At 42.1% G+C, this 19692-nt stretch overlaps 4 protein-coding genes across 8 annotated transcripts in view; 2 read left to right on the top strand and 2 right to left on the bottom strand.

Annotated features, from left to right (window-relative positions):
* The window catches only part of lrrc34 (leucine rich repeat containing 34), a 2709-nt gene extending 1548 nt beyond the window's left edge, over window positions 1-1161 (top strand). For all 3 annotated transcript variants that reach the window (XM_017031392.2, XM_008307865.3, XM_008307863.3), the window contains 5 exons: window positions 10-84; window positions 167-321; window positions 485-640; window positions 708-834; window positions 964-1161. In XM_017031392.2, coding sequence (XP_016886881.1) covers window positions 10-84; window positions 167-321; window positions 485-640; window positions 708-834; window positions 964-1122 — 672 coding nt within the window. In that variant the 3' untranslated portion in view covers window positions 1123-1161. The remainder of the gene's footprint in view (window positions 1-9; window positions 85-166; window positions 322-484; window positions 641-707; window positions 835-963) is intronic.
* Window positions 1162-1266: 105 nt separating this feature from the next.
* lrrc31 (leucine rich repeat containing 31) lies at window positions 1267-6150 on the bottom strand. Its single transcript, XM_008307862.3, has 10 exons — window positions 5425-6150; window positions 4755-4937; window positions 4167-4313; window positions 3596-3763; window positions 3320-3484; window positions 2544-2726; window positions 2293-2460; window positions 2056-2220; window positions 1765-1920; window positions 1267-1689 (listed from the first exon to the last, which is right to left on the bottom strand). Exons 1-10 carry the CDS (start codon window positions 5435-5437, stop codon window positions 1316-1318), a joined length of 1722 nt encoding a protein of 573 aa, XP_008306084.1. The 5' UTR covers window positions 5438-6150; the 3' UTR covers window positions 1267-1315.
* A 116-nt stretch (window positions 6151-6266) lies between these two features.
* Window positions 6267-10327, bottom strand: eif2s3 (eukaryotic translation initiation factor 2, subunit 3 gamma). The gene is made up of 12 exons (XM_008307861.3): window positions 10178-10327; window positions 9385-9448; window positions 9165-9292; window positions 8943-9064; window positions 8411-8505; window positions 8152-8310; window positions 7890-8024; window positions 7712-7806; window positions 7325-7469; window positions 7071-7240; window positions 6769-6941; window positions 6267-6631 (listed from the first exon to the last, which is right to left on the bottom strand). The coding sequence occupies exons 1-12, from the start codon at window positions 10244-10246 to the stop codon at window positions 6568-6570; spliced, it is 1419 nt and encodes a 472-aa protein (XP_008306083.1). The 5' UTR covers window positions 10247-10327; the 3' UTR covers window positions 6267-6567.
* Window positions 10213-19579, top strand: klhl15 (kelch-like family member 15). Of its 3 annotated transcripts, none has more exons than XM_008307860.3 (10): window positions 10213-10271; window positions 13099-13186; window positions 13527-13635; window positions 13884-14022; window positions 14133-14321; window positions 14611-14835; window positions 15029-15190; window positions 15269-15478; window positions 15646-15836; window positions 15933-19579. In XM_008307860.3, the coding sequence occupies exons 3-10, from the start codon at window positions 13616-13618 to the stop codon at window positions 16699-16701; spliced, it is 1905 nt and encodes a 634-aa protein (XP_008306082.1). In that variant the 5' UTR covers window positions 10213-10271; window positions 13099-13186; window positions 13527-13615; the 3' UTR covers window positions 16702-19579. The 3 variants fall into 3 exon arrangements, with proteins under 3 accessions (XP_008306082.1, XP_008306080.1, XP_024910116.1); XM_025054348.1 differs by lacking the exon at window positions 10213-10271 and adding an exon at window positions 11611-11663; XM_008307858.3 differs by lacking the exons at window positions 10213-10271; window positions 13527-13635 and adding an exon at window positions 11263-11663.
* The last annotated feature ends 113 nt before the right edge of the window (window positions 19580-19692 follow it).

The following is a 19692-nucleotide window of genomic DNA, read 5'->3' as shown; positions in this document are numbered from 1 at the left end:
GTGCCCGCCCTCGCCATCGCTCTGAAAAACAACCCCGCTCTTCGCTGCATCGACATCAGCCGACCTCTGCTCTTTAGCCACCAGGTATGACATCATCATCATCATCATCATCATCATCATCGCTCACAGGTCACCCTTGCACATGTAACCGTCTGTGTGACCTCAGGAGGAGTGGGCGGAGCACTGGGCCAACATGCTGGCTCTGAACAGCAGCCTGGTGGAGCTCCATCTAGGGAAGACAGGGTTGACAGACACCGGGACGGAGAAACTGACCCGCGGTCTGAGGTTCAACCACAGCCTGCGTTACCTGGACCTCCGCTGGTATGACCCATAAAACCTTCAATTCAAGTTGATGTTTGAACGGATTTCAACAGGACGTTCTCCTTCACAGCCCAAACAAAAGGAGAACCAGAGCCAAACACAGCTCCCCAGGAGTCCAATTCAAGTATATCAATTATGTTTTTCCTCCCTTTCTCACATACAGCAACCACGTGACCCGTGATGGAGTCCACCATCTGACTAAGATGCTGAGGGAGAACCAGACCCTGGAGCTCATTGATCTGTCCTCCAACCGGATTGAGGATGAAGGTGCCGAGTATCTGAGCGAGGCGATCACGTCTCCAGGCTGCAGCCTGAAAGAGTGAGTCCATCAGATGGATTACAGTGACGTTGAAGCCATTTTTACATGTTTTTGTTCTCTCCATTAGGCTGTCAGTGAAAAGCAACAACATCACTACACAGGGTCTGCTAGCTCTGACTCGAGCGATCAAAGCTAACACGACTCTGACTCACATCTACGTTTGGGGGAACCACTTGGAGGAGCCAGTCTGTAAGGTAACCAAGTCCATAGAGAAATCAGTGGTCTTAATTCACAGGGACAAAGATCTACTGCTGCCTCCTGTGGTGAGATTGTGTCATTAAAGTTCTAAACATGGTTACTCATTTTAGCCCCATTTCCTTCAGGCCTTCAGAGAGCTGGTCTCCAGCAACCGTCTGCAGCCACATCAGACTGATGTCAGCGCCTATGAGGTCGACGGTCAGGTGTTCCTGGCCGAGGCCTCCCATTGCTTGAGGAGACATTTTTACAGCTTGGATGATTATGGTACAAATACACAACCCTGACAACAAGCACCGGCTCCAGCCGACAGGAAACAAACTGAACACCAGTCATGATTTAAATGACTTTTTTGCATCCAAAAACTTTGTCATATCAATGAAATAAAAGCATTCTTCAACAATGTATACACGGTTACTTTTTATCATATTAACTGTGATATGTTAAGGTGTTTTAAGAGAAGTGTCTCACATGATCAGGTCACTCCTCTGTCTTCTCTGGATTGGTCGTCTGATGTGATGACACTCCATCTTTTACCTCAGTATCAAACTCCAGCAAGACTTTCCTCTTCTTCAAACACTGCTTCAGCTTCTGTCGCTCCTGGCTGCTGATCCTCCATCTCTGAGCGGACAGTCTGCTCAGAGCCGTCAGCCCAGGCAGAGCCCGGAGTAGTGCCGGCAGCCAGGAGGAGCAGGAGGCGGAGCTTGAAGGTCTAAGGCTGAGGTCCAACTCCTCCAGTGAGCCCAGGCCTCCCGCCTCAAAGAGGGCACACCAGCCATCGTCACCCACTGAGGCGTTGTAGGAGACGTCACAGAGGCGGAGTGAAGACAGTCGACCGTGTCTGCACGCAGATGCTGCAAAAACACCACAGACGTAGACTTCAACCAAACGTGTACTCGTAATACCAACTCACAGGTGTGGCCTCCTACCCAGGTGACACAGGTCCTCAGTGGACAGCCCACAGCTGCTGAGACGAAGCTCAAGGAGAACAGAAGGCTGCAATGCATCCAGGAGAAGAGAGGTGCGACCGCCAACGACTTTACACCAAGAAACATCTATGCTGCGGAGATACGGTGCCACCAGAACTGTGAGAGAGAGACACAAAGTTTGAGTGACAGTAAGACAGGCAGCAGTGATGAGGTGAGAACGTCAGTAAGGATGTGGGTAAGAGTGGACACAGGTCCATGTGTGCTGTGCAGCAGTGGATGTGCTGTTCGTACCCAGAGCAGTGAAGGACTCCTGGCTGAGGCTGCAGCTGTTTAATGGTAAACGCTTCATCTGCACCAACGGGAGGGCCGAGACCAGATCTTTGGCCACACCCCCCGCCTCCTTATTGGACGACACATCCAGAGCTGTTAGTGCAGTCAGAAAGGGCAGAACCTGGACTGGAAATAGTGAACATGACTGGTGCTGCCAAGAACACACACACAGACACACACACACACGCAGACACTCACTCAGTGCCTCCAGGTCTGCACAGGTAAGACAGGACATGTGAAGGTCCAGGCTCTCTAGGTGTGTGAGGTGAGCCAGGTCAGAGGTGAGCTGGTCCAATCCTCCTGACAAACCCCTGTTACAGGACACGTCCAATTCTCGAAGTGATGTGAGGGAAACACACGCACTACCTGTGTGGGGACGAAGTGGGGACGATGTTTAGGTGAACGTTACACTCATAACAACACACAGCTGACTGCAGTACATCTCCTACCAAGATCATTCAGGTGGTCAGTGCTCAGGCCACAGTCGTGTAGCCGCAAAGTTGTGAGAGAAGTGGCGTTGGAGAGGGCGGCAGCCATGTCTCTGAAACATCCGCCCTCCACTTCCTGTGTGAGCTGAGGGTTAGAGGAAATGTCCAGGACGCAGAGTCTGGGCTGAGCACACAGAGCTCCTCCTAAGAACAAAACAAACACAATACAATGACCTAACATTTAGACATGTTTTCTTCCTGTGGCATCATGGGTAATGTAGCAATCCCATTTCCAGAAAAGGGGAAGCAGGTAAAGATTTTAAAGTAGAAAAGCATAAAATACACATGAGCATAAAAAAAAGTCAAAGTCATCAAACATTTAGTCTTTGCGAGCTAGGAATAGTCATAGTTACCAGTGAAAAAAAATAACTTTTTGAAAGTGTGTAATTTGAAGTATGTAAACAAATATCAAAGTGTACCATAATTTCAACTAAAAGTTTCTCTCTTTTCTGTTTTTAATAATTTTTAACATTTAAAAAATGTCCAGTTCTTTCAGTCCTGACCCAGATGTAGTTATCCATTTTGTCCACAAGACGGCAGCAGTCTACTTAATCAACGTAAACGTAATGCCTGTGTTAATGACTTAAGCTGATCGATTTTAATAAAAAGGGGCTACTGTGGTGCAGTGGATGATATGGTGTCAAAGAGAGAAATCAAACAGACTTTAGTGTCGATGTGCTTTGGAAATCTGCACCTAAATCCTTAACAAACAAGAGAACTTCACTCTGATTTATTACCCAGTGCAGCAGCATCTGCTGCAGTAAGCTGACAGGCCACTAGGTGAATCTCCCTCAATGTTGCTGGTAGTTTACCCAGCAGGCTTTGCAGGCCTTTTCCACCAATGCCACCATTCCAGGACAAATCGAGGATCTCTAACAGAGGGATAGCGCTGAGAGCGTCACCTACCAAAAACAAGTCACAACAACAACAAAAACAAAACAGAGAAAGAGTTGCCTTTACTGTTGAAACAATTCACTGCAATATGCACTAAAGTAGAAAGTGTTTGGTGATACCCAGCTCTGTGACATCATCATTATTCAACCTGCAGTGACACAGCCTCAACACCCTGATCCCGCCCACATGACTGAGGTGAGATGACAGTGCGCCAAGACTTCCTCCAATCAGCTCGTTCCAGGAGACATCCATCTCTTCCAGGTTGGGGAGGAATTGAAGCAACGTGGCTGTGGAAGAGGAAGGACAGTGATCGTCAATGGACATGTGTATGTGTGTGTTTTCAGTGGTGGAATAAGGATTAAACTCTTACAAACTGCTTCTATTGTTAAAATAAACAATTAATATACATTTTAGTGACTTTCCACCCTACCCTTTATTTAAAATAACCTAATTTGATAAAGATTTAAAGGAATGTTCCTTCTGTAACACATCTAATAATACTTAATAATAGCTCTTATTTAAATTTTGGAACCAAAGAAATGTTTTTACAGAAGCTTCTATTTACTTTTTAAGATAATTTGAAAACTTTCTTAGACATTTTTGTAACCTTTCAAACTAATTCTTTTCTTCTCTGCTTTGAAACACCAGAGCCCCAACACACAGTGGATACAGTGGTGCAGGTGTACATACCTAGCTCCATCAAATCTGTAGCCGTCAGGTCACAGTGGGCCACGCTGAGGCTCCTGGTGTCTGCCTTTTTTCCAAGTTTCTGTAGAAAAACACAGACTCGTCCCCAGCCACCACCGTTTGCCTCATCTTCTGCTGCTTTAGTGAAACCTAAAATACACAATCACAAGAGTAAAAACCTGTGACACATGAGGCGTGTTAACCAGGCTATTCAGCAATATGGATGTTTGCTAAGTAGCAATCTACACCAAACTGATTGATAAGGTCAGGGTATAAGCTAGGTTTGCTAGCTACCAATCATACGTTTAACAATTAGGATTCTTTTTTCTCGTACAATGGGACTGATGTTAGCATGATTGCTAGCTATTCTAACATTTGATCAAATTTAGTTAAATAACTGCATTTTAAAATAAAATTCTGAATATAAAGAACTTGGTAAGTTTATTATATCTCGTTTTGTTGTTGTTGTTTTTGTTTTGCTTGAATGAATGACATCTCTTCCAAAATATGTCTTCTATGAATAGTCCTAAGGGTTCACTCTGATCATCTGTGACACTATACTCTCAAGAAAAAAGAAAAGTAAACAGTGACCTGAGACATTCTCCCGCGTCTCTGTCCCCAAGTCCTCTGCGATCCCCGTTCGCTCTGTGGAGCGGGAAAGAAATCGTCCAAGTGGCTTCCTGTCTGGGGCTGTGCGTTTACCGCGAATCTGGCTCATGATTACGTCGAGAGCGGAACGTCTTGGAGCAACCCCCTCCCGCCCATGCTGAGCATCTGATCAATGAGAGACAAAGAAATGAACACAATGTCTTGTACTTATAAAATAAAACCGACCGATTGTAAATATGTCCAATAAGACACACCTTTGTTCATATGTTGCCTGTAATTAAGGTATAATGAATGATGTGGAGATGTTTCAGCAGCTTAGATAACTTGGAGGAGAGTGGACTAAAAATTGAAACCTGAACTGTAGTCTGTTATTCAACAAAAAGGAATCAAATTACTGTTAGAATTAAGTTTCAATAACTATTACTTTTTTGTTTTTGTCGCTCATTTTTAGCAACATAAGCTAATATGGATGCTACAAGCAACTTTCGAACAACCCCAACAGAAACCAAAAACGTTAGGCACGGTGTGAACAGCTACTAAAGTGTAAAACTTTCACTTAAAAGTTACAATTTGACTTCAATGTTAAATCATAAGTTTGACCCCAAGCAAAAAAATCACTGAGATAAGTATGTATTTAAATTTTTCTCTTTACCTGCAGCCTCCATGTGAGACGTTCAGGGACCAGACCTGTACGTAAATTCCCTGCAGCTTATCACGATTGTAATAATACTTTCACGTTTCCACAGTTTGCACTGCGGTGTTTACGCCAATTAAATAGAACCTCAGGTGTTTCAAATCAGTAAAGTCGAGTTTCTCCTTACTTTAGCCTGTGATACTTCTGTGACACCTGCCTGTGACGTCAGGACGTGTGCTTGTCAGGTGGGTCAACATACACCCGGAAGTGAGGCGACACCTTCGGTCAACGTTGGCATCGCCAGCAAACAAAAAGGCAAAGGAAATAAGAAAAGAATATTCCATGAGAAATATATATTGTAATATATTGCATTTACAATTAGCCAATACTATTGAAGGATTACTGGCAGACAACACACGTAATTGGGTTTTAAAGCACCAGGATATGAACTAAATACTAAAGTAGAATAATAAGCTTAAAAAAAAAAGAATAAACAAATCATCTATTGTTCATTTTAGCTTTGTCTCTTTGTTGCTGCCACACACGTTATTGAGAGACCTAAATACGTTTTCACCTTTTAAAGAGAAATATTTTAGACTTCACAATCCATTCTGAGTAAATTTGCACAAAAATGAGGGAAGCTATGGCTCATTATTTTTACTTTTTTCCAAAGAACAAGCAATTGGTTGATGTTCCTTTCTTGTCACAAATTGATACTTCAATCTGTCCTTTGCTACTTAAGGAAGTCCCTGAAATAACTTGCATTATCTTAAACACTATAAAGAGTTAAGAGAATAATGTTATTTTATTCCACAGGTGTAAGAACCTTACTCAGTTTCAAAAATAAAACCACACAAATGTTTATTTCCCAAATGTCTTTATTTCTCTGTGAATGTAAATGTGAGCTGATAGTCCAGGAGAATCTGCACCGAATAAAAACCTGCGGTTCACTCTGAAGGTGAACCGTTACTGTCACCAGTCTGATATTTCAGCTCCTCCTCCTCCTCTTACAGCTCCTTTGACAAAGGAGGAATTATTAAACCACTGTCAAGTCCAAATATGTTTTCTTCCTCTGTGTGTGTGAAAAAAAAAATCCAAAAATAAAATTAAAAAAAGCCCAGAAAAGTGAGACGATTCTTGTGGTGGCCTGTTTCATCATCTTCAGTCATCGTCCACTGTAGGTGTGATAGTCACGCCCCTCCTGATCTGCCCCCAGCCAATCAGACTGAATGGAAAGGGGAGAAAAAAAAAAAGAGAATGATGTAAGTGAAAGCAAAAAGTTGCTTTATTTTTTGGGGAATTTCTTACGGAGTGGCTTTAGTATCTTAGGGCAGATTTTTAAAGTAGGTCTGTCGTCCTTACCGCCAATGTTTCTCCACTCGTCGACTCAGAGCGATCTTCTCTCCCACTTCCGTACATACCGGGTTGGTCAGGACAATCTTGGCCAGATCGGCCTTGACAGCACTGACACGACCTCCTGTGGACAATGATCCGATGTTGACCATCAGCACTTCATTCTTAGACAATTTCTGGACCTGAGGGTTTTGAGAAAAAAAGAATGAGGTTACATTATGTCATTATGAGCACTATCGTCTTTATTATAGTACGTAACCAGCAGAGGCAGTTACAGGTCAGGATTTCTTTCCCATCATGCACTAGCTCACCTTGGCAGCCTTCTTGTCTCCTTCTGTGCGAACTCCCAGCAGCCTTCGCAGCAGAAAATATGAAATCTCCAGCTCAGTGAAGATCTCTGGCAGTGCTCCGACAGCACCCAGCACCTGACCCACCATACGATCTGCACGGCACAGTGTCGGGTCGATCTTGGTGCCCACACCTTCACATGAAACAACCATCACTGACTGCAAAGACACTAACTTTTTTTATTTTTATGGTTGAAATATGTTAAATATAAACATACCAATGAGGCCACCAGGGGCAGCATACTGGAGATCATTGTGCTCAGCAAACAGTGAGACGATCTTGGAGAAAATGGGTTTGCACATCAACTTCCCTTCGTGGTCTTTGGATACGATACCTGGTCGGACCTCAATCTCCTGACCCACCTGGACGACACACAGACCCATGGAGGTGAACAGGTTTATGGTTATTATTGTACCAATTTTACAACATCTCCATACAGCACAGTTTTTGCCCAAGTGTAATTATAATTTAGAATAACTATGAGAAGATCAAGAACTTATGACTAAGATTGTACACAATTCAAATGCAAATGAAGTTACCAAACAGCAGAGCATCTGTTTTTATATAATATATAATAATGTAACCAACTGTGCTGGACACTCACCTTCAGCACCCCCTTCAAAATACTTCCTCCTGCTACACCACCTTTCAGGTCGTCCACTTCGCAGCCAGGTTTGTTCACGTCAAAAGACCTGATCACTGAAAAGACATCAAGAAAAATGTAAGACATATGTTGAAGCAGAAAGCAGAAAATAACCAAGAGAAAAAAAACAGATTGTTACCTATGAGTCTGGGCTCGGAGGTGAAATCTCTGATGGGCACTGGGATCTTTTTGACGATGTACTCACAAACCACCTCAATGTTGTACTTAAGCTGAGCCGAGATAGGAATGATGGGAGCTCCCTCTGCTACTGTACCTGCAGTACATACGTTTCACACAACAATTAATAAAATAAAACTGTAGCGATAACTTAATGGATTTTCACGGAGAGTGGGGTTTTGATGAAATTACAAAAAAAGTTACAAAAATCACTTTAAACTAACCCTGTACAAATGCTAGGATCTGCTCATACTGCTCCTTGGCCTGACTCTCCTTCACCAGGTCGATCTTATTCTGCAGAATCAGGATGTGCTTCAGCTTCATGATCTCAATGGCTGCCAGGTGCTCAGAAGTCTGTGGCTGGGGACATGACTCGTTTCCAGCTGGCAGAAATGATCGATAATAAAACAATCCCAAATGAATATCCTAATACCATAATTAACATTCTATTATTTCTTAGAGGGTTGTTGTAATATAACTCACCAATCAGCAGGAGAGCTGCGTCCATGACAGCAGCTCCGTTCAGCATGGTGGCCATCAAAATGTCGTGACCAGGGCAGTCCACAAATGACACATGTCTAGAAAACAAGATTTGAAAAACTATTAAAAAAAACTAATAGGACAATTAAAAAAAAACATGGCTGCCAGAAAGAAGTCAAAACACAGGAGCAGCTGTCTCCTGTGTTCAATTGGAGTCACATGGATAAATCTAAACAAAGGATTTTAAACATTAAAGTCACAAAAAAACTAATTAGAATTTAATGGTTGTGCCAGCCATAGAAGAACAACTTCTGCATTGGGTAATGTTACAATCTGACTTTCTCCATGGCTTTTGCTGTAGCAGAGTTGTTTCCAAAAATTATGTATCGCAAAATAATTATGTTTCCAATTGTTTTTCTTATAGAAGGCCTGCATCACTCAGGTCAGTTTTAGTAAAGGAGGCCCTCACACAAGTCCTCACTTGCATGCATCTCCTTTTGCAACGACAACACTTCTGTTTTGGCTCGGCTCTTACCTGACCAATTTGAAGTTGCCTTTGGTGCCAGTGATGTCTGTAGGAAACTCATCTGGAGTGCTGCTACCACACGACCTATAGCACTCTGGCCTTGGACAGCTGGGGTCATCTAGTTTGTAGATCTGCAATAGTCAAAAACAAAATGAGATAAAAATTAAGCTTTTTTTCTTTCTTTTTTTTTTTAAAGCATAAAGTCCTCGCTCTTGCTGGTCAATTACTTACCTTAGCATTAGCATATCCTAATTTAATAGTGATGTTCCTCTCCAACTCATTTTTAAATCTGACAGTATGCACACCAGATATAGCCTTTACGACTGTGGACTTTCCATGGGCTACATGACCAATGGTACCTGAAAAGAAAACAAAAGGATTGTAAAGATGGGCAGCTTTGAAAGTGAAGCTTATGGATCAATAACTAATACATATAAAAATATGTTTATACCAATATTAATGGTTGCCTGTCTGCTGATGATCTCTGGAGACAATGGTGTAAGGATCGACACGTCCTGGAGAAAAACAAATATTTAAGATCCATTTAAACCAAAACGCAATTTTACCTTGCTGTTGTAAAGCTGTTTTAACAGTGAACTCAGGTTTGTGAACTACCTAAGTTCACGTACAATATATGTAATTTAAATTAAGATGCCTAGCTACTTCTTTCTCTTTTGTTGTTGTTGTGTCATCATTGTTACCCAGAATCTGTTTTCGATGTTGCCTTTATTGTGGGGCATAGAGAACCTAATTTGTACACTAGGTGTAATTAAGGAAGCCTGCTACTGATATGGATCCGACTTAATTATGAGAAAGGATAAAAGCGTGTGTAGTTTAGAAACGGCTCTGAACTGGATACCATGTTCTGTCCTTTCATCAATAGTAAGGAACCCTTATGACAATCTTGCAGATTTTACATTTCCCCTGATACTATTGCTATCTAGAAGCAGAATGCGATAACGGATGTAGCGGGAAAAACGATTATACCATAATATATTTATCGGCTAACAATTGTTGACATTTGGTTTTTTATCTAATAAAAAAACAAGGGCAGGAAGGGTAAGTCCCGCTAGCCGCCTCGCCGAATCGGGCCTGTCGTCATGTGCCGGGTAGTGGCGGAGCAATGCTATACACCGACGCCGCTAAATCGGTCGTGTTTTTGGGAAGCATTTTAACTAAAACACGAGGGGACAGTCACTGACACGGAGGTACGACAATGTAAAATGAGTGAAAATAAGCATTACCAGAGAGTTGAGATCCTGTTTGGAAAGATGAGGCTGACCAAACGTTGTACCAGACTCGTCGCCCGCCATCTTGAATGAAAAGGGAATGGAGAAGGTATTTCCAGCGAATGCCTGATTAACACGCACAGGTTACACATGTCACCCGTTCCCCCTCATACACTGTTGACTAAATACCGTTAACCATTCAAATTCACAAAAAATAAATGAAGTGTGCCTCTTAAGTATAAAACAACACAGTGAACCTATATTTTTGGTTTGCATTTGCAAACAGGCAGAGCCTGGTCCTTTCACAACGGCTGATGCAACTTATTTCTTTAGTTTACTTTCCACCGTTTTTTTGAAACAATTTGCCAGGCTTCATATTTTACTAACAGGACAAAATATAATAAATAGACACGCCTTTTTAATTTACGTTCTATTGTTTTAGAAATTAAAAAAATGTATAAAATTCTTGTTATTCAGGTCTGTCCTTCTTAGTTTACGTCATTAAAAAGCGCATTTGTAGTCCCGCAAATTATTCTAGAAATTAGTTTTTTTTAATGAACAGTACAACAGTGTGTTGGACAGTGCGAATTAATAAGTTCAAATGATTTCACCTTTACATATTATCAGGGCTTCTGCAGGTTCAGAAAATATGTTCAGAAAATAGTTTAAGTTTTAAGTTTAAGTTTATGTTGCACATAAACAATTTTGCAGCCAAGCTATTACGTGAATTTCTTGTTTGGTCAAGACCCAATGCTGTGCATACTATCTGTAGTAAATCGTAATATAATTGCATTAAATACAATTAAGACATTAATGGGTGTATTAATAAATACTTTAATTAATACAACTACTACAAGTAGTTTTGCTACTTAAAATAATTAATTTAATTCACTGATTCGTTTATTAATATAATATAGTATAAATAATATAATAGAAAAATATTTTCTATTCGCACACAAATTGCAATTATGTTCCAGACAAGTGGATGTTCTATATGTCCAGTGTGTTTGTTAGGGCCCCCAGGCACTACTTACAAAACTACCTGCACAATTCCCACTGTATATATTTTAGCTGTTTCCAGTAACATTTAATACTTTTTCTTCGTAACTTCTAAAGACCCACTGGGAATCGTTCTGCGACCTTAACTGGGTCGGCGTAATCGATGAGCCCGATCGTGTAAGAAATTCTCGGGTGACACATCTGTTGACGAGGAGGTCTTTGGGACACCGCACTACGCCCTTTAGCTCCGCCCAAAGGGGAAATGACGAAAGCGCAGAAAATGGCGTCCGAGGATCCAGTGCCCTGCTGTTGCTACCTCCTAGCGGTTTGATTCAGAGCCCAGTGCGGGGCAGACTCTGCGTCTGGCAAGTGGACGAGAGTGAAATGGCAGTGTGTCGCTGCCGCCCGCTTTTTTAATTCCGGAATCGAATTTGCAACTTCATGTCTGAAGGAGCCAGAGCTGCCTGGTCCAAGAGGGGTTGTGGGGATTTGCACCGCCGAGGTGAGACGATACAACGGCGAGGCTAACACTCTCCGGGAGTATCAGCACCAGTGTCGGTGATGCTCTAGTGACCAGTCAGTCAGTTTTGACACTTCATTAGCTCAGCTGTTATTATTTATTCCCCCATCGATGTAGACCTGTAGATCAGCTCAAAGTTTAATTGACATTTTCGAGCGGAGGTATGTGATCATATGTGTAGCATTAGCCTTTGTTTTGGGACATAAATCTTAGCCTGCTAGCTGCCCGTTGTCAATCACTTGTGCTCTGTTAATACAAACACCAACAGATGAAACAGATATAACAAGATTTTTCGAGTTTTTTCTTTTCACGTACCGGTTAGTGTATCATTTAGCTTAAGTGCTTTCAAATCAGTGCTTCTCATGCCCCACTGCTTTGTCCTGAGCATCACCTGCCACACGTTTACACCTAATGCTACTACCGTTATTTCTGTTATTATATATAACACTACTGCCAATAAAATTACCACTCACACTTTTATTACCACTGTATCAGCTGTTTTCTATAATAAAACTGCTAATTAAACTACTTCTACTACTACTACAACTACTACTATTTATATTATGACTGCTATTATCCTTACAATCCTTCTACTAATGTATCTGCTACTGCTACTTACATTATAGCTAGTATTTATACGACTCCAAATGAATCATCTACTGTTTCTGCTATTACCGTCATTTCAGCTAATATCTATACTAGAACCGCAAATAAAATCACTACTCCTACAAATTTTAATGCTATTTAAACTATTGTACTTACTTACTGACTTCCACTGGTATTGCTTTTACCGATACTTCAGCTACTGCTACTCATAATTTCTATTACTGTTGCTACTACTAATTTCAGTTTTTACAATTAACAAAATTATAGCAATTTAATTATATCTATGTAGCTGTTACAGCTTAAATTTCTACCATATTACAGTACTACTACAAAATAATATTTTATTCTATTAATAGAACAGTAGTATTGCCACTACCACTAGTGGCAGTGGCCTTTGTTCGAGGCTTGAGGGCAATGCTGTCCTGCAACATTACACATGTCAGTTCCATCAATTCTCTTAAGAGGAAAACAAGCTTTTTCTTGGAAAATAGCCAAACATTTATGTTGCTATTACATATTGTATTGTATTGTATAATATTGCATATATACAGCACTACCTCCATACATGTTTAGGCCCTCTAATGACAAATTTAAACTTGGTCTAAAGGAAATGAATGAAGAAAATCGGCATACGAGTGTAACCTTGTGAAGGCACAGGTGGTTTCTAATTTAAACAGAATAGATAACAACAGTTACAGTCAGTGTCTACAATTTCCTGGAATTATTAAAAAGGAAAACAATATATTTAAGCTAAATAGGTAGATTCTCTCCCATTATTAAGACAAATGTCTCCTTTTTTCTTCTCTTTCAGAACCAGGGAAACACAAACACAGGAAATGTGAGCGGCCTCTTAACGCTCAGCTGTCAAAGCCTGTGATTGTTCACCCAGGCTCCAAAAGGTACAATTTAATTTCTGCTGTGAAAGGTTGAATATTAAACCTGAACCATCACCTTTGCCTTGTTACCCTTCCTTCCTTATTGTGCCTTATTTCAGTCCATTGTATTATGGGATGTTGATGGTAATAGTGGACAATGGTGTTAAATGTTACCTTGTGTGGGCGCAGTAGGATTACAAACAGGCTCTCATCAAAATGTCCTCACATTTTCAAAATGCTCCTTGTTGGTGTAATCTACTGATTTAACTGTTGTGTTTGTTGAATTAGAATTCAAAGTTTGTTTTCTTTATTTAGAGCAACACTTGTTTTTTAACACGGTGGTTGTGTTGACTTTGTTGTCCAGGTGATTGACGCTCAGAAAAGGGACTTTTTAAGCTTCTGCTGGACACAAGGGGCACTGTCCTCTGATTGGCTCGGACAACCCCCTCTGACATGCCCGTGGCCAATCAGAGGTGAGTGCGCTGTGTGATGTGTGCTTCTGATTTTGCTCTTGTTTCCGTTTAAAATTGAAATAAACATAAGAATATCTCACTGCTTTATTCCACTGGTATGCAGCATTTTCTCCAATTGTAGCATTTGTAAACCACTCACTTTCCACGACCGAAGTCCAAAAAGGAGCAGCAGCTAAAGCTTCTCTATTTAAACTTCTCAGACACACTCCTCACCTGTCAGTCCACTGTCTCCTTTCTCCTGCTGTCAGGTGTGTTATGTCGGGGGCGGATGTGGAGGTGTACCTGTCCCAGGTGCATGATGGGAGTGTTTCGTCAGGCTTTAGGGCACTGTATGAGGAGCGTCTTCTGCTGGATGTTACGCTGTTGATTGAGGAGCACCACTTCCAGGTACAGGAAGAGAAAACCAGACGATTGTCCTTGTCTATTGGTAAAATGTTTGGTACAAAATATTTGATGTTTTTCTGTTGTTTCTATGTTGCATGTTTCATGTTCTTCAGGCCCACAAAGCTCTTTTGGCCACTCAGAGCGACTACTTCCGGGTCATGTTTACAGCAGACATGAGGGAGAGGGACCAGGACAAGATCCACATGAAGGGACTGACGGCCGCTGGCTTTGGTCACATCCTCCGCTTTATGTACTACGGTTCTCTGGAAGTCAGCATGCTCACGGTCCAGGAGATCCTGCAGGTAATTCACATTCGTCCAATTTTAGTCTGAGATAAGGAGATCCAGTTTTTAGTTTCATAACATAGGAGTACATTTCATGGGTTGAGGTTAAAAGTGCTTTCCAGGCAAATGAAGCACAGGGGTATGATAGAAATGGTTCATCTTCAATCTGGGGATGCTGGGCCAAACTCTAACGTTACTAGTTTAAAATCTTGAAGTCTCTTTGTTGTCTTGGAGAATACGTGATCTTCAACCATTCCCAATCCTTGCACATTTTCTTTTCCCAACTCATTTTATTTGGTGTCTGCAGGCGGCCATGTATGTCCAGCTGACAGAGGCGGTGGAGTTCTGCTGTTCCTTCCTCCTGGCCAAAATCTGTCTAGAGAACTGTGCAGAGGTAATGCGCCTCCTGGAGGACTTCAGCGTGGGTGTGGAGGGGGTCCAGGAGCAGCTGGACAACTTCTTGCTTGACAACTTTGTCCCACTCATGAGCAGACCTGACTTCCTGTCCTACCTCAGCCTGGAGAGACTACAGGTACTTCAGCCAGTCATTTAAACTTATTTTAAATACTACAACTCTCCGGTGGAGAGGACCATGACAAGACGTGTAAAAGTATTAGATACATATTCTCTGGCCATAGACACGGAAGGTAATTGGGAAATTGTTTGGAAGGGTCTCCTACCGTCTTCATAACTGACCCAATTTGTATTTCTTTTGATTGGACCAGGCCAACTTGAACAGTGACGCTTTGAGTCGATATTCAGAAATTGAGCTGTATGAAGCAGTCCAAGCGTGGCTGCGACACGATCGCAGGCGCTGGAGGCACACAGACACCATCGTCCAGTCCATACGCTTCTGTCTCATGACACCAGCCAACATCTTTGAGAAGGTCAGTGTAAAACCTGAGACTGAGGAAGGCTTTAATACTGCTGTGTGATACGTTCATCTGATAACCTTCTGTCCTCAGGTAAAGACTTCGGAATTTTACCGCTATTCCCGACAGCTGAGGCAGGAGGTGGACCAGGCGCTCAGCTACTTCCACGATGTCAACCGGCAACCTCTGGTGGAATCACACTCCAACCGCATCCGCTCCGTACGGCCTCAGACCGCAGTCTTTAGGGGAATGATCGGCCACAGCATGGTCAACAGCAAGATCCTGCTGCTGCAGCGACCAAAGGTCAGCGTCTGACTTGTCTATACTGTGTCCTTCTGTTATAGGTTACCGCTCACAGAAAACACATTGTTTAAAGAAGTGCAGTCTGGTGTTGAGCTGGTTTTGAACTCTTCTCGTTCTTTTGTCCTGGTGTCTGTCTTGGCTTCACTAACTTTATTTCTGTCTCTCAGGTATGGTGGGAGCTTGAAGGGCCTCAGGTGCCGCTACGACCCGACTGCCTGGCAATTGTCAACAACTTTGCCTTTCTTTTGGGCGGAGAAGAACTCGGGCCCGACGGTGAATTCCACGCCTCCTCCAAAGTTTACCGCTACGACCCTAGACAGAACTCATGGCTACGCATGGCTGACATGTCTGTTCCCAGGTCAGAGGAAGCTAGACTATGTTTATTTTTCTGCTTACTAAACTTTGATTGATGCAGATCTTTATCGTTCGCTGACTGTTGTTGTTATTGTTACAGGTCAGAATTTGCTGTCGGTGTGATTGGTAAGTTTATTTACGCTGTAGCAGGGCGCACGCGGGACGAGACCTTCTACTCTACGGAACGCTACGACATCACTGAGGACCGCTGGGAATTTGTGGATCCATACCCAGTCAACAAGTATGGACACGAGGGAACGGTTCTGAGTGGAAAACTCTACATCACTGGTGGCATCACTTCGTCCTCCACCTCCAAACAAGTATGCGTGTTTGATCCTGGGCGGGAAGCAGGAGGTGGGGGTGGAGGAAGTGGTGGAGGGAGTTCTGGAGGCCCAGACGCACACCGGACACGCGCTGGACGCGGACCGCTGTTGCCTGGGACACACGCTAGCTGCTGGGAGAACAAATCCAAAATGAACTACGCGCGCTGCTTCCATAAGATGATCTCCCACAATGGGAAGCTGTACGTTTTCGGTGGCGTGTGCGTGATCCTGCGCGCCTCCTTTGAGTCACAGGGATGCCCGTCCACAGAGGTGTACGATCCAGAGACCGACGAGTGGACCATCCTCGCCTCCATGCCCATTGGCCGCAGTGGCCACGGGGTGGCAGTGTTGGACAGGCAGATCATGGTGCTGGGCGGCCTATGCTACAACGGCCACTACAGTGACTCCATTCTCACCTTTGACCCCGAGGAGAACAAATGGAAGGAGGATGAGTATCCCAGGATGCCTTGCAAACTGGATGGCCTGCAGGTATGCAGCCTACATTTCCCAGAGTACGTTCTGGAGCACGTGAGACGCTGCAGCTGAGGTCTGTTTTCACAAAGCCACGCATCCTTTTTTATATAAGAGAAAACAAAAGCGCACTGTTTACAGAGTGAGGCCTCCTGCTGGGAGGTGTGAGTCATTACAGGTCCTAGACTTTTGATCAGAGGTCAGCACTTAATCTGCTCTGAGCAGAGCTGCTTTTTTACTCAAGACAGTGAAAACACGTAGGACTAAAAAAAAATTCACAAATGGCTTTCTCACTAAAAAAAACCTGGTCAAAATAAAAACAGCCTAGAGAAAAGCTTTCTCATTGCTGGTTTTATGTTGGTACTGTGGTCGAGTTTCCTCTCCGGCTGCACCACCTACTGTCCAGTCAGAATCACTGCAGAAACGCACTGGAAGCGTTGCATCCATTTGTACATTCACGGGAAAACGTGAAAACACAAAATTCATTTTGTAAGTTTGAATTTCACAGCAGCTCCTGGGGTTGGGCAGTTGGACAATATGTTTTTTGATGTATTTCCCAAACTTTAAAACTTTTTAAATATGCGCTCACTTCAAGTAATCCTTAAATTGAATACATTTTTATCACCTGTGACCGACTGGCTTATTTGACGATCTATCATATCATATCATTCAACCCCAGCAGCTGTTCATCTATAACCTATAACTAAACTCTCCTCTATAACATTTTTTTTCTCGGGAACTAGCTTAGTAAAAGCCGAGCCTTCGGCTATTGTCAACCAATAATAGACAACAACAAGTTCTAAGTATACACTGAGGTATATAAACAAAACTATAAACACTATATACTGTAGTGTAGTTCACTTTAGAGACCGTCTCCGAATATAGCCTATGTACAGAACAGTGTAGAGATATTGAGCAAATGCTGCTGAGGCTTCAGTCTGGTGAGAAGGTGATAAATTCAGGTTTCGCTTCCAGTGCGTTCCAGCTTTTCTTTCAGCCCAAACTCTACTCTGTACTTCCTGATTTCAGCAAAACACCGGCCCATCTTCACGTGTTATCCGTTTCTCCCCCTCTGTTGGTCTAATAAAGTCTCATTCTATGTAACAATCCCTCCTGATCCCAACCCAGTAGAAAACTACTTACTATTCTTGGACCAAAGTCTGTTAGGAAAATCACTCTAGACTCTTTCCGTCAAGGCACAGAGGAGCTGTTGATGTGTCCACTGCTGTCTTCATCAGTATGTGTGTTTTTTCACACAAACTATTTTGCACTACCTGTGCTTCACCTGCACAAACCTGACAACTCTGAAGCAGCAGTAGAACAGCAGCTCCTCTGTGGCCACAGGCTTAAACCCTTGATGTTTCTCAGTGTACTCTGGTGACAGTTATCAAGTGGTTTTACAAACAAAAAAAATCGATCAATTCCAAATTTTGATATAGGCGTAGATTAAAAAAAAACAAGGCAAAATGAAGTTTAACAAAATACTACTAAGTATTAAATATCAGTTTCATAAGTGTTTCCAGGTGTGAGAGGCTTATCTGTTATACATTATCATAAACACGTCAACCTGCCATGGACCAAATGTGTTGTTTTGAATTTCTTCAATAACCACCAGAGGTCAGTATAACATGTTCATTAAAAAGGGGAAAAAAGACACCAGCAAGGGTTTCCAGACTGTTTTAGGTAATTTACATATTGGTTGAAGATGAGGTGACTGTAAAATGAAGGCCAAGTCACAGGAACTGTTGTAGGAACCTTCAAACAAATATGAAAAGAACAAATGAATGCCCAGTAATGTGAACTGAGTCTGTGTCTGAGACTTAGACCAAAGTCTTGTCAGGGTTTGTTTCCAAAACAGGAGGAACTACAGCTATCTGTTTTATTTAGGCTCTGCAGAAATGTGTACTTATTTTGTCCCTACAAGAGTTTCTGTGGTGTTGTAGGCTTTGCATTTTGACATTACACATTGAGTTCTGTTTGAGTTGACACAATTCGTTTCAGACCTTTCCAGCGATGCCAAGTTTATGTTCTCAGAGCAAAAAACAAACAAACTTTTCTGACCTTCTGTCCTCATTTTTATGAAATTCTTTGTTGTGAAAAGGGCTAAAGCTAACACTGATGCAGTCGTGTCCGTCAGCAGCTGCTCATTTAACTTATTTATTTGTTTTTATTTATTATTGACCTCTTTTTCATGTTCTGTGAAGGAATAATTCAAAACTCCAACGTCTGCAGCTGCTTCAAATTTATTCTTAATCTAATTATCTTTATTTCCGAGAAGCAGAATTGTCAGCAGGGGGCGTCATTCTTTGGTAGTACAATATACCATAATGGTTAAAAACGAATTTAAAGAAAAAAAGAATGAGCTGTATAAGGAATGTGCACATTGTCTTCCATTTTAGAAGCGGGGAAATTCCCAGTGTAAGCAAATCAGTGAATAAAATCTAGACGTTGCTCAAACATGATTGCTGACAGTTCTGTTTTGTTTTTGCTTTTGTTCTGTTTTAAAATTTCTCTTAAGTATTAACTGGTTGGTTTTCAGCAAAAAACCGGGATATTTATTATTAATTTTCAAACAGTTTCTTTTTAAAATAATAAATTAGATATCCATACCTTTGATGAGTCAAATCATCTCGCACGGTCAGAAGAAGATTCTTAACCTGTGGTGTAGCTTCACTCTCCTGTCACTGCTTCTCCTCGACATCGGATTTGTCCTCTCTCTTCACGTTTCTCCGCTCCTCTTCCTCCTGTTCTTCGTGTTTAAAGTTGAATCAGCTCCAGCAGCAGCATCTTCAGTCTTCAGTCTGTCTGTAGGATAAAGAAAAGTGAGGATTTTTAGAAAACTCCAACTTACACCTTTGCTCCAGCGTCTGTATCCGAAAAACACTATAACCTGCGTAGAAACTCTTTGAAAATGATTTGTAACTTTCCACAAATAAACCTTCATAATGTTCAACTTTCAGCTGAACTTGTGACTTTATTATTATTACTTCGTAGTGCTAGTTTTGGTCTCGAACCCGCAAAGACCTCAGTTTCAGTCCTATGCTAACAGTAGTTATCTGTTGTGTC

Source organism: Cynoglossus semilaevis, chromosome 3 (assembly GCF_000523025.1).
Source record: "Cynoglossus semilaevis isolate Cse_v1.0 chromosome 3, Cse_v1.0, whole genome shotgun sequence".
Taxonomy (NCBI): Eukaryota; Metazoa; Chordata; class Actinopteri; order Pleuronectiformes; family Cynoglossidae; genus Cynoglossus; species Cynoglossus semilaevis.
This window is presented reverse-complemented; position numbering and strand designations above follow the sequence as displayed.